This window comes from Syngnathus leptorhynchus, chromosome 10 (genome assembly GCF_054491065.1).
Source record: "Syngnathus leptorhynchus isolate UIUO chromosome 10, UIUO_Slep, whole genome shotgun sequence".
Taxonomy (NCBI): domain Eukaryota; kingdom Metazoa; phylum Chordata; class Actinopteri; order Syngnathiformes; family Syngnathidae; genus Syngnathus; species Syngnathus leptorhynchus.
In genome coordinates, this window is record NC_141204.1 from 2,916,686 (window position 1) to 2,928,942 (window position 12,257).

General features: G+C 45.7%; 1 protein-coding gene across 5 annotated transcripts in view; it reads left to right on the forward strand.

Moving 5' to 3' along the window:
- LOC147049926 (methylated-DNA--protein-cysteine methyltransferase-like) overlaps nucleotides 1–12,257 on the forward strand; it is a 168,417-nt gene that overhangs the window by 72,400 nt on the left and 83,760 nt on the right. For 3 of the 5 annotated variants that reach the window (XM_085923033.1, XM_085923034.1, XM_085923030.1), the window contains exons 16-17: nucleotides 4,903–5,072; nucleotides 9,371–9,510. In XM_085923033.1, the coding sequence (XP_085779159.1) occupies nucleotides 4,903–5,072; nucleotides 9,371–9,510 (310 nt within the window). The remainder of the gene's footprint in view (nucleotides 1–4,902; nucleotides 5,073–9,370; nucleotides 9,511–12,257) is intronic. The other 2 variants (XM_085923031.1, XM_085923032.1) reach the window with 1 other exon arrangement.

Here is a 12,257-nt window from a genome sequence, read left to right on the forward strand (position 1 = left end):
AGGGCCCTCGGCAGTGCCGGCGTGCACAGGTGAAGATTAGCCTCCTCGCTAATCAGAGGAACAAGACAGTAATTTGCTCTGAACACAGACAGTAATTAGGACTTGGTGACACTGGATTCCCATAATGCCTTTGTGCTTGACGTGGTCAAGTTTTGACAGAGGCTATCCGTGCGGAGGGTCAGCGTCCGCCCCCCCTCCGGCGCACGCCTCCCCTTCCTCGGGTCTCTCGGCCCTCTTCAGCTTTGCCTCTAAAAGGTCCCCGTAGTTACAGGGGGGGGGATCCCTAATGTACTTTATGCCTCCCTCGCTGGCTCCTTACCATTCGGGTAATTGGAATCTTTTACTGTGGCACTTGAGAATAGGGGGCTAAAAATGCGATTTGAAACTGCTTGTAGATAAACATTGGCGGCGTCGGGCTGCGGCTACGCTACATAATGGAGGAAGAGTTAAGGCTGTGGTATTACATGCCTTCACTGACTCCTGTGGCTGGCCAGCTGGGAGAAGGCCTAATTGTTGTGTGCTTTGTTGCCTCCTCTGCACCTGCCGCCTCCATTTATGCACGCCGTCCAGTCCGCGGTGGTCATTCACTAATAGAGAGCCGTTTATCCGGCCCAGTTGTTGTTTCTTTTGCCTTCGATAAAATAGGAACCGGAAGCGCCAGCCAGTCGGAAAGCTCTCGACTTTAACGCGGCATCTGAATGACGCTCAAACGGTGGAACGAGCCGCATCGAGAAAGTGGCTGGCGATTGCATCGCCGCTTCGAAGAGCGTGGGGATCTTGACGTTCATAGAGACATGCTGTGTTTCGCCCCTATCCCCCCCTTTACTCCACCCCCTCCTGCCTTTTTTTTTTTTTTTTTTCGACAGTCATTTTAGGCTTTTTTCATGCTCTCTTGAGTCCTTGACGTCTCCGAGTTAAGTATGTGCCGTTATAAGGCCGGGGAAAATATCGGACGGCGCTTGGCCTTTTCTATTTCATCCTCTGACCCGCCATGTTACCCATGATCGGTGAAGGAGAACCCTGGCAGCCTGTGTCAAGAGTGACAGCCGATCGAGTCAGGATGAGCGCCATCACGCTTCACAGGATGGAGGGGTTCTTTTTTTTTTTCTCCCCCTTTTTTTTTTTTTTCCTTTGCCTTTTTTTGCGCGGTACACCATTACACCCTTCGCCAGATTCCTTTCAATTAGATGTTGTGTGGCTAACCTTTTTCATTCGGCACTTGATAGAAAAAGTCTTACTGAAGACTTGGGCGAGCGGAGAAAGTAGAGGCGAGAAAATTGGCAAATTGAAAGTCAACGGTTCTTTGGCCGTCTTTTGTCTCTTTTGATTGTTTCCTCCTGGATGAATAAAATAAGCGGCGATATTATACAAATGTGCAATTCATTCTTTATATTAGGAAATAGGCAGCGCTCCAAATGACTCCCACTTTGCGCAGCAATGATTTATGGTAATTGGAAATTGATTGTGACAGGAGCACAATATTAGAAATTTTCTGGAATCACAATCTGCTATCAAGGGAAATATTCTTTTTAGTGCAGCGCATCCTGGCTAGCCCTGAATTATTTGTTATTACCTGTGATGGAGTCAAAATATGATAACTGGCCGCAAGACTTGTATAGATGGAGATAGTTTTCTTTGTCTGACTCGAAGAACAAGCGGAGTAGCACTTTGGAAGCAATTACTGTATTTTTGTGGTCAGAGTCGGTGGGGAAAAAATATTTTCCGTGACCTCAATCCCAGGGTGTATACGGATAAAAGGCCAAATTGGAAAATATAGTTGGAAACCAAAATTTATCAGAACTTAATGAAGTATTGTTCTCTTAATCTTAATAATTCACAAGTACTAAGCAATTATTTATTGCGAATAAATATAATAAAAATAAAACACAATATTTTGACTATAAATATATATTTTTTTAGATTTATTTATATAAATCTATTTTGTTCACTTTAATTAGGCCAGCCATAAAATGTAATATTAAATGTTGGAGCGTCGGCCCTGACCGATTAATGGTCAAGCCATTTAAATCTCAAGCTCATCACTGATAAATGACAACAATATCTGACCCCCTCATGTATTTCATTGAGATTTTTTTTTGGTTCCTGTTTTACTCGCAATGAAGACAAACCAATGCTGACATCCCTGGAGTGGTTTTACAGTTGGCAACGTTGTGTTGCAGGCTAATTTATGAGTCACCGAGGAGCGTGGAAATGTTGCCTGCGCGCAACATACATCTCCACTGCCCTGGTGCTCTTTGGAAACAATCCCCCCATCGCACCTGGAGGTGACAGACTTCAGCTCCACTCATGTTGTTCCCCCGCTTTTATTTATTTATTTGCCTCTTGTTTACCAGCCATAACATGTGCTGCATTGCATTAACTTTTACTACTGTCAATGTTGTATCACTCACCAAAGCGGGGTGCATCCGTGACGGGAAAAGAGAGGGGGGGGGGGGGGAGACGAGAGAGGGCGGGGCGAATTAACCACGGTGACAAGTGTGATGTGCGAGCCGGGGGTGGGGGGGAGGGGTCAAAGGTGAAGCGCCTTAAGCAAAGGTGCGCTAGCCTTTGTCCGGTAGATTGTAAGGGCCTGCGGGTCCAACAGGAACATTTCCACACCACGATATCCCTGAGCTGTCAGTGTGCAGCGGCTGGAACATCCTCTCGAAAAGAGAGATGGGGGATGGGGGGGGGGGTTAGAGAGAGGTGGCCTGAAAATTGTTGCATTGGTTGAGGAAGAAATGGGGGGGTGGGAAAGAGAGACAATGACAAGTAGGAGCTGGCTGGCCACTCACCCATGCCGACTGGAGATTGCCATGAGCCGCGGCCATTGTTTGAGAGGGGCTCGGACCCCACCGGCGAGTTCCTAACCATAAACAGCAGCTCGCTTGATGTCGAAATGAGAGTAGTCACACCTCGGACTGTATTCGCGGCCGCCGCTCAACGGCACCCGGGAGGCTTTTCACTTTTTTTTTTGTACAAGCAGTCGGAGATGCTTAAGTCGCACTTCAAGCCCGGCGTCACGTGTGGAGAATGTCGCTCGTGGAATAACACGTACCTCCCTGTCAATCAAAGCCAATTCGGATCAGCGCCAAACACGGTTGCCCTCAACTTGTATCGACCCAAATTGGGGAGGGGGGGCCCGTTAAATTGAATCCACATCGAAATTGAATGGGTTGGGGGTTTTTTTTTTGTCCCATGCGCAAAGTTTCTTCGAAATCAATTTTGCTCGCTAACTCGCAACAATCAAAGACGGTGACCCGCCGATGCGTTCGAGACACTACGGCGAGCGGGAAAAAGGGGACGCGCCGTGCTTAACAAAGTAAATGTCTATTATTAATACCGTACAGGATAAGGCAATTTTCAAGGAGAGGCACTTAAATGGTGACGTTATTTATTTATAAGCGCCGTAACAGCAGTTAATGGAATCGGCGGCCCCCGCTCGAAGATCCGCATCACAGCTTGAGGTCCACTTTGCCGTAATGCTCGGTCTGAGCGAGGACCTTCCCAGTTGGGTCTTTAAGTGTCAAATATGGGTCGGTTTGCTCGCGTTGACCTAGGGGGCGGTCAGCGGGCGAGAGAGAAACTCAGCTGTTAAGCGATGCCAACTCGAGCGTCGGCAAATTCCTCCGAGCGCGGCGCCAGCGTGGCTGCAGCCCAAAAAGAAATCAATTTATTCTTGTCATGAACTCTCAACTCCACATAGGAAGAGTTGAAACGCTTGTTAACGCCGAGCTCTTTCACTTTTTCCCTCTCAAACAGCTGCAAGACGCGCCCCCCCCCCCCTCCCACAGAAATGACTCCACTTCCTTAATGTTGTTAAACTATTGCAGATTGTTCCTTTTGGCCTAAGAATGTTTTCTTTTATATTTCCATCATATTCCACTTGAGGGTGGGGCCACACTAGTTTAAACTGATTAAAAATAACTTCAAGTGTTATAAACAATCTGGCTATATAAAAAAAAAAGCAACAAGTAGTAGTACCTTAATTCTTATTCGAAAAAAAAAAAACTTTGAGTGACCTAACCACAGTCTGCATGTGGCCAAAACATTGAAAAGTATACATTGTTAAAAATACCCGAGTGTATTTTTAAAACCAAATTCCTTCCACTCCACGGATCAAAAGAAAACGTGTCGATGCTGAGGTCATTTGGAACAAAATCCCGAAGAAAGTCATTCTTGGAAACGAAACAGTAAAGTGACGTTTTCTGTCACTATAGTTACACTTTGGACGAGAGACCAGAAGACCGAAAAGTATTTGGTATCCAAAAGCTGGAAGTCTTGACTGCTTCCAACAATCGGAATTATAATTATGATTATTATTTCTTTTATGTGCCTAATAACCATTATTAACATTTTCTTATCCAATCAGAATCAGGCAAAAAAAAAAAAGGATTAGCTAAAAAAAGACACAAAGACTTTTTTTTTGCTGACTTATGTAAAACTTAGAGGAGCATGAATAATCAGAAAATTAATTCTGAAATTAATTATTATTATTATCATAAAATACTAGAAATATAGAGCCATTGATAAAGCAGCAAAATAATCAACAGTTTTTGAGTTTCCATTGACCGCCGTTTGACTCAAAGCATGGAATCCCTCCGGCAGTCAAGGCCGTATGAAATATGTACATTGTTCAAAATATCCGTGTTCCAAGTGTCTTGACATTTTCTCGCGCTTGTTTTTTTTTTTTTTATCCCTCTCCTAAAGCGGAGTGACAGAAGAACGCTGTAACTTTGTATTCCACCGTGTCCGCCGTAACAACTTAGATTTCACTCAGCGAATTATGTCACAGTGCGCCCGACCCCGCCGGCATCCGCTTACACCCCGGTGGCGTATTTGAGCAGGAATGTCGTATTGTGATTGCTCCTCTGATCCCCCCTCTCGTCTCCCCCCCACCAGCAGGAGCGGCGATGGCCCCCCGAGCCTCCGCCCGGTCAACGGCGGCTCGGCGGAAACGAGCCCCGAGTTGCGGCGTTGCCTGGAATGGCTCCGGGCGTACTTTGCCGATCCGCACGGCGCTGGGACTCTCCCGCCGCCGCCCGCCTTTCACCACCCCGCCCTCGGAGCAGGTCTGTCATGGATAAATATTTTCAGAGCCGTGGCCGGGATCAGCCTTTCACTCTTAATTGTCAGTTACATCACTTACACTCACTGGCGCTCTGTGTTTCGAATGAAGTATTTTATAGCTGTGAGAAAGAGGGAGGGAGGGGCCGAGCGAGAGGAGAACAGAACAGAACAGAACACAGAGCTGTAACTTGCTTCAGTAATCTGCCGAGGCTCTTAGCACGCGTGTTAGTCTTGGCAAGCTTTCCCATGATTCTTGGCACATTCTTTGAAACTGATCGAATTCCACTCTTGACATTTTTTAGACAGGAAGCGGCTTTTTATTCCCCCCCCCTTCTTCGTCTTCCCCCGTCGCTCTCTTTTAATGAGAACATGTGAATGGTGGTAAAGTTTGAATGAGCTTATTGTCGGCGCCGGGCTGCCACCTCGGAATGACAAAAAAAATGAACAGGGTCCTTTCTCGCTGGGTGTGTGAATCTTGCGGGTCGCCGAATAAAGACAAAAGCAGGGTTGAAATTTTAAGTGTGAATTATAATCCAAAAAATACGAGGATTTTATTTTTTACCCCTCAATATAAGGACTGTGATAGTATTTTTAAATATATTTCAAATACAACCTTAAATAAGAGCTTAAAACAACTTTGAAAAAGGGAATTTCAAAATACGAAAAACAATTGAATTGGTTCAAGATGAAATTAAAAACCACTATTAAAGAAAAAAAGTCAATTAAAAGGAAAAATATTATTCCAAATATCTGCTAGTCAAATTTCTTTATGCATCTTACGCAGAATGATTCCTAATTTTTTTTTCCCACCATGATCGCTATTGATATCGCTCCAGCTTGTATCACGATACATTTTGATATGAAATCATGGCGCACCCCCTGGACAAAAGTCTCGACTCGCCCTCACCGGTTAACAAACCATGTCGAGGCTTTTGAACCGTCAAAGTTCACAGGCTTTGTTGCATGAAACACTTTTGCAAAGTGTTCATTTCGACGCATAATCACACCTACACACGGATAAAAAAAAAAAGAAAACCCCAAAAGGAAAAACCTTCTCTAATATATGCATTTAACAATTGCGTGCGCCTTCCCCTGCAATCAGGCCTCACTTTGCCTCTAATTTCATGCAGAGCCGCAGCGCTTGAGTGATGGCATTTTCAATGAGCAGGTAGTCCGCCGAGACCCCCGGCGTACGCGGCCGCCGAGTCCCGCGCTCCCGCAAAGGCGATGCAGAAATACATCAGGACCAATTACGATATCACCTTTCAGCGGCGTTCCCTTCGCCGCCGAGTGCTTGTGTACCAGCCCCGGGCTCTTTCAAATCGCATCTCATCTCAAGTCTTTGGGGTTTTAATTAAATTTCAGGATAGATGGAATTCTTCATTAGTACCTGATCTGAATAGGTGATTGTGCCGCGTGGCACTTTGCCTCCCTCGCCTGTTGTTTTGGGGCCGGCTAAATAGCGGCTTTAGGGCCCACGCCCAAGAAATGTTAAACGTTTGCATCCAGAGGATTTGTCTTTTGAGGGAGGACAATAGGGAGATGATGTTGTTGTTGTTTTTCTGGTTAATTCATAAATATAAAGCTTTGCGAAATAAAAAAAAAAACCCCAGAAGTTTAATCAGGTCATTACAATCCGCGACAAGCAAGTTTGCCGGGTTATCTAGCGACGGCACTCTCGCTACACTTGTCATGTAATATTGAGTTGTGACCTTGGCTTGAAGTGTTGCCATGTTTATTTACACGTTTGTGACAAAACAAGCCACTTTTCATATTAGCTGTCACCGTATACCCGCGCAACCGCCGAGGTGACATGAAAGGAGAAAGCCGAGGTGGCTGGCGCTTTATCGTAGACTGATTGTCAGACGGAACATCACACGCAAGTTTGGTCCTCCGAGGTAACGGCAGTGGCGAGTGCGCGCGGTGTGTCATTCACGCTCTTCCCCCCCCCCCTTCCCCTCCCCTCCAGGAAAACACAGACACCATCGTGGGTTCTTAAAACGATGCATATTCTTATCTCATTAATTATACATCCATATGTAACAGACGAGAGGATCTTAGTCTCGGTAAGCGGCGCGGGAAACGTGCGAGAAGGGGAGATGGGGGGGGGGGGGGGCTTACAGGGGCGCTCTTCAAAGCCCAAATGACTGCGTTCCTGCAGGAGCTTGAACCCCCCCCCCCACCCTGTGCAGAGCAGCGCAGGGCGAGATGAGACACTCACCAGGCCTCGCCCGTGTGATGTGGAGAGGAATTAGGGAAATGAACGTTTTCAGAATATCGAATAATCAGAGAATCATCAGCACCCCGTCAGCCTTCAAACGCGCCGATCCCTCAAGACTCCAGAGACACTTTGACTGGGAGTCAAAGTCTTCCCTCCCATTAGACACAAAGGATAATGAGCTAGCTGCATTTGCACCATTGTCGGGTTTTTTTTTTCTCCACGTTTTTTTCTCGCAACCGCGCGCGACGAAGTGACTGTCAGCCTGCGAGTCGTGGCGCTCAAGCCGTCATTAGGTGGAATTCACTTCGACAACGCACCCCCCCCCCCTGGCTCCTCCCACTTCCGTCCAAATTGCCCTCATATCTCAAATAATGAGGAAATCAATCATAGGAGTCGATAAGTTCATAATGGGCGGGCCCGCCCTATCGCCTGGCCTATTGCGCCCGTGACATCATTACGGCCGCGTCTGTAAACACAGAAGTGGTTCCTCTCAACTTTTATTCACGCAATTGACATCAGCGCGCCCCATCTAAAGAGGGTCCTGACCTCAGACAACAGCGTATTAGTCTCTTTATGAAGTATGAGGCCGGGGGAAAACGGCCGAGACTCTCGCTGATGAGGGCGCCATTCTTTAACCTTCTTGTCGCCGGGAAGCCTGCTGGGAATTTGTCGTGAGAGGTTTAAAAAAAAAAAAAAAAAAAGTAAACAGGAATTGCTTGTTGCTGCGTTTGGGCTCAAACGTCAACTTTGTGTTATTTGCCGGGTCGACGTGGGATTCATCGTCGCTGGGCAAACTGTCACATCAGTGATATCAAGATGCACGTCGTATCACTTTTTTTTTTTTTTTAATGCATAAAGGAAATTTGGGGAGGGGGGCGTCTCTTCCCTCGTCATAACACGGGCTCCGTCTCCGTAAGAGCCCCGTCGTCTGGTTGACAGCGTGATTATTACCTGAAAAATGATTAAACAGTACCTACGGGCCCGGTTGAAGACAAAGAAGTCACACGGGTACGCATCAATCAAACGTATCCCCTTTAGGTTTTACACTTATTCCCCCCAGTTTAGGCAAATTGCCTCGTCGGCGTGGCTTTGTGTAGCCGAGAGTGACTCTGAGCTAGCGAGGGAGCCTGGGGAGCAAAAAGATGTTCACTCTGTAGAAGTGAGACAGGGGTGTGACATGTTTTCACACAATGCCAATTTAGGCGGGAGTTCTCCTCCATCACTTGTCATGTGCTCTCTTAGACCATATAAATGAGAGAGAATGGGAGATCACTAATTGAATTTTCATGACTGCGTGTGTACCAGACAAAGTTCAGCTCCTCTTGATAACGAGACCATTGTTGCCGCGTCGTGTTAGCTTCTCGCGCGCAAAGCGTTCGCTCGCTTACAAAAGCTCGGCGGCGGCGGCGGTGCGTTTCGATTTTTTTTTTTTTTTCCCAAACGCCTCTTTTTTTTTTTATCAACTCCGGCCTAGACAAACACGCCTCGCCTGGTAATCCACGAAAAAAGAAAGAGGTGGAAAGAAAAAAAAAAGATAAAGCTAGCGCTAAAGTGCTAATGAAATCAGAGCTGTTAATGTGGCCGCTTAAGCTGCGGATGATTTGAAGAATTCTGCCATTTAAGTGGCCATGATATAATGAATCTACTCTGAATAGAAAGCAATTAAAAGGACAAATTGGTCTGATTAACCTCAAAGTCATCCGGCTGCCACAAATGGTATGCAACATTCAAATGATTATTATGAAAAATCTGGAGCAGATTTGCCGTCTTTTTGGCCTCTCTTAATCCTTTTAAATGAAGGAGCCAACTTTTTTAATTTTAGCTGTGACCTTTCAGTGCATAACCTAGATTTTTTTTTTTTTTCCCTTCCTCCTTCCGCCATGGAAATAATTTTCTCACATCAGCTACTGTACCGTATTATTACACGCGCTAAGGTCAAATGGAGGGACTTGCATGTATTTAGCGGGAAAACGGGTAGCCAATTAAACGGAGATGAACGTGTCTAATTTTTAGATTTGTGTACTTGGATGCAGCCATTTCTTGTCTGATTGATCATTTTCTTTTTTTCCCCCCCAAAAGACACGTTCACCAGTCGCGTGTTGCACGTCCTATTCCGAGACGTAAAATTGGGAGAAACGGTTTCCTACAAACAACTTGCTGAAATGGCGGGAAACCCCCGAGCGGCTCGGGCGGTAGGCGGAGCCATGAGGAAGAACCCGGTAGGTGTCACTGATGCTTTTTCCAACACATTTTCAAATGTGATTATAGAATCGAGCACAGTTAGGCTTTCAAAAGAAAACGAGTGCTAATGAGACACATTTTGACCTGCAGTGTTAAATCATCAGCCACGGTAAGTCGATTGATTAGCACAAATGAGACAGTCCCATTCATTGTCTATTTCATATCATTTTAGTTTGTGCTAAGCTAAGAACATGTTTGCAATGTAAACACACCATTAGGTACAAATGCACATTTGAATGAATTGTGCATGCATAAAAATGTATTGAATTTACACTGCCAATGTTGTTGTTTGTATTGTTGCCAAACTGCCTCATATTTGTGTGAAATGTTTCAAATATTTTGTATACTAGCTAAATAAGATTAAAAAAAAACATGCTACTCATAATAATAATACATAAATGTGACAAATACTTTTAGAAATGTAAAGCTATATTATCCCCCTGGTACTGATTAATATACGCCCCTAACTTTGTGTATACTTTAAAAAATAACAAATTTGCTTAAATCACCTAAAATAAATTTAAAAAAAAATCACACCTCTAAAATATCACAGCAATGCACCAACGTTATGCTTTGTTCACACGCTTTCATCCACAAACAAAATGTAAAAAGCATTAAAAACACAAACACATGTCCAAAAATATGATATTTCTCCGGCATTAGGCCGAACCATTCCCCCCCCCAATTCCAACCCTTAATGCTGAGTGCCAAGCAGGGAGCCAATGGGTCCCATTTTTACAGCCTTTGGTATGACCCGGCTGGGGTTTGAACCCACAACCTTCCAAGTCTCAGGGCGGACACTCTACTACTAGGCCACTGACATCCACAAACAAAATGTTAAAAGCATTCAAAACACAAACACATGTCCAAAAAATATAATATTCTCTCACACTCTATTACTAGGCCACTGAGCTGGTCATCCACAAACAAAATGTAAAATGTAAAAAACATTAAAAACACAAACACATGTCCAAAAATATGATGTTCCTTCGGCATCAGGCCAAACCTTTATAATCTCCAATTTGGACAATTGCGGTCAGTCCCCACCCCGTAATTTAAAATGGCCTTTGATGATGCAATCTGCCATTTTGGGAGTCTTGCGACTCTTTTGCTGAGACGAGGTTTCGACCTCATGCAGGATATGTTACTTAACAAGCATCCTATCCTGTCCGGGCCCCCTCAGCGGATGAGGGGAAAGGAAATGGCTTCGTCGTCTACACGATGTTAAACCCCCCCCCCCATACCTCTTACCTCACGGAGGAAGCCCGGCCCCGCACGTCTTTGCGGCGAACGGAGGGCCAGAGGGCAAGTGGCGTGTCTTCTTTTTGATCAAACCCTCTGATCAAAGGCCGTTTAGCCATGCCCGTGTAGCGCTGTGGGCACCTCTCGTACACAAACCCAGTCGGGCAGTTTCTTCCCGTTTTATATTTTCCACATGATGTAACTTTTCTTTTTGTACATACTTGATTAGTTACACTCGCCAGTGGCGTCGCTTCCGGAGGGCAGAATCATATTCTCTCGTCGGTTTTGCCGAGGGGAGGGCGAGAGCCTGAGCCAGTGATACTGATCCAGAGTCAGATTGTCAGTGTCAATTACTTGTCAGCCGCTCCAGCTCTGGCCGCCAAAAGCTCAGTGTGCTCAATCGATCCTCGCCTTCTCGTTCCTCGCCAGGATTTGAGTATCGATAAGCCCGGCGTTGAGCGTCCTCGCGCATCCGCTGCTAAACCACCACCCCCACCCGCTCGGCCCCACCACGGCGCAGCCTACCCCCCCCCCCCCCTCCCCTCCGCACAGTCAGGAGGCAGATCCGAAGGCCTTGAGGGTACCCCGCTCTCCCTCCGAACCCGGGGAACAATATCGATCTGAATACCGGAGCAGTATTTCTCTGTCCGCAAGGTTAATCCGGGGCTCGGAAAGTTTTATTGCTGTTGATCTGGGAGCGGCTTTAATGATGGATCCGAAGCACATCCAACTTTTATATGCCGCGGCAGGCATCAAGTTATGATCAACCAGAAATTACAGCCACGGCGCCGCCCTTTTGGCAGCGACATTTTTTTTTTTTAACCAATCAATGGAGGAGCGTTTGACATGAAATAATTGCCGTGATTCACGGCAAGCATTGGCCCCGCTCTTGTTCGGAATTTACAATGATCGAAGCGTTTTAGGCTGGCTTGTTTAATCTTTCTCCAGCCATTTAGTTTACAAAGAACCCGGGACCCCCCTGGCAGTCGTCTGCAATAAGAGTAAACGCTCCACCGACTTCCTCTTTTTAATGATCACAGGCTTATCAGATCTTAATGTTGACACCCTCTCGATTGAATATTCATCCTGCTGGTGTTTTTGCCCATTAATTTTTGATTGCTTCTTTGCTTTACACTTTGAACGAGCAGGGGGAAAAAACATTTATCGCCATAGACTCAGCCATCAGCCCCAATGTGCGATCGGGCGCCATCAAACCCGACGTTTTCTTGTTGTGGTACTTTGTTTTGTTTGTTTTTGAGCTCGGCTGCAAAGTGCGGATTCACGTTATCTGCGTGTGGCTTACTTTCAAGTCGCGCCGTTGACGCTTCCATCCGTAATAGATTTAGACCAGGAAGTGCTTGTCAAGAGACAGCCACTCCCACTTTTCTTGTTTTTACGATATTTTGACTGTATTTACACTTCATAGGGTTATTCTTCAAATTCAATTCTCTGTAGTGAATTGTATTAAAAAAAAAATGCAGGG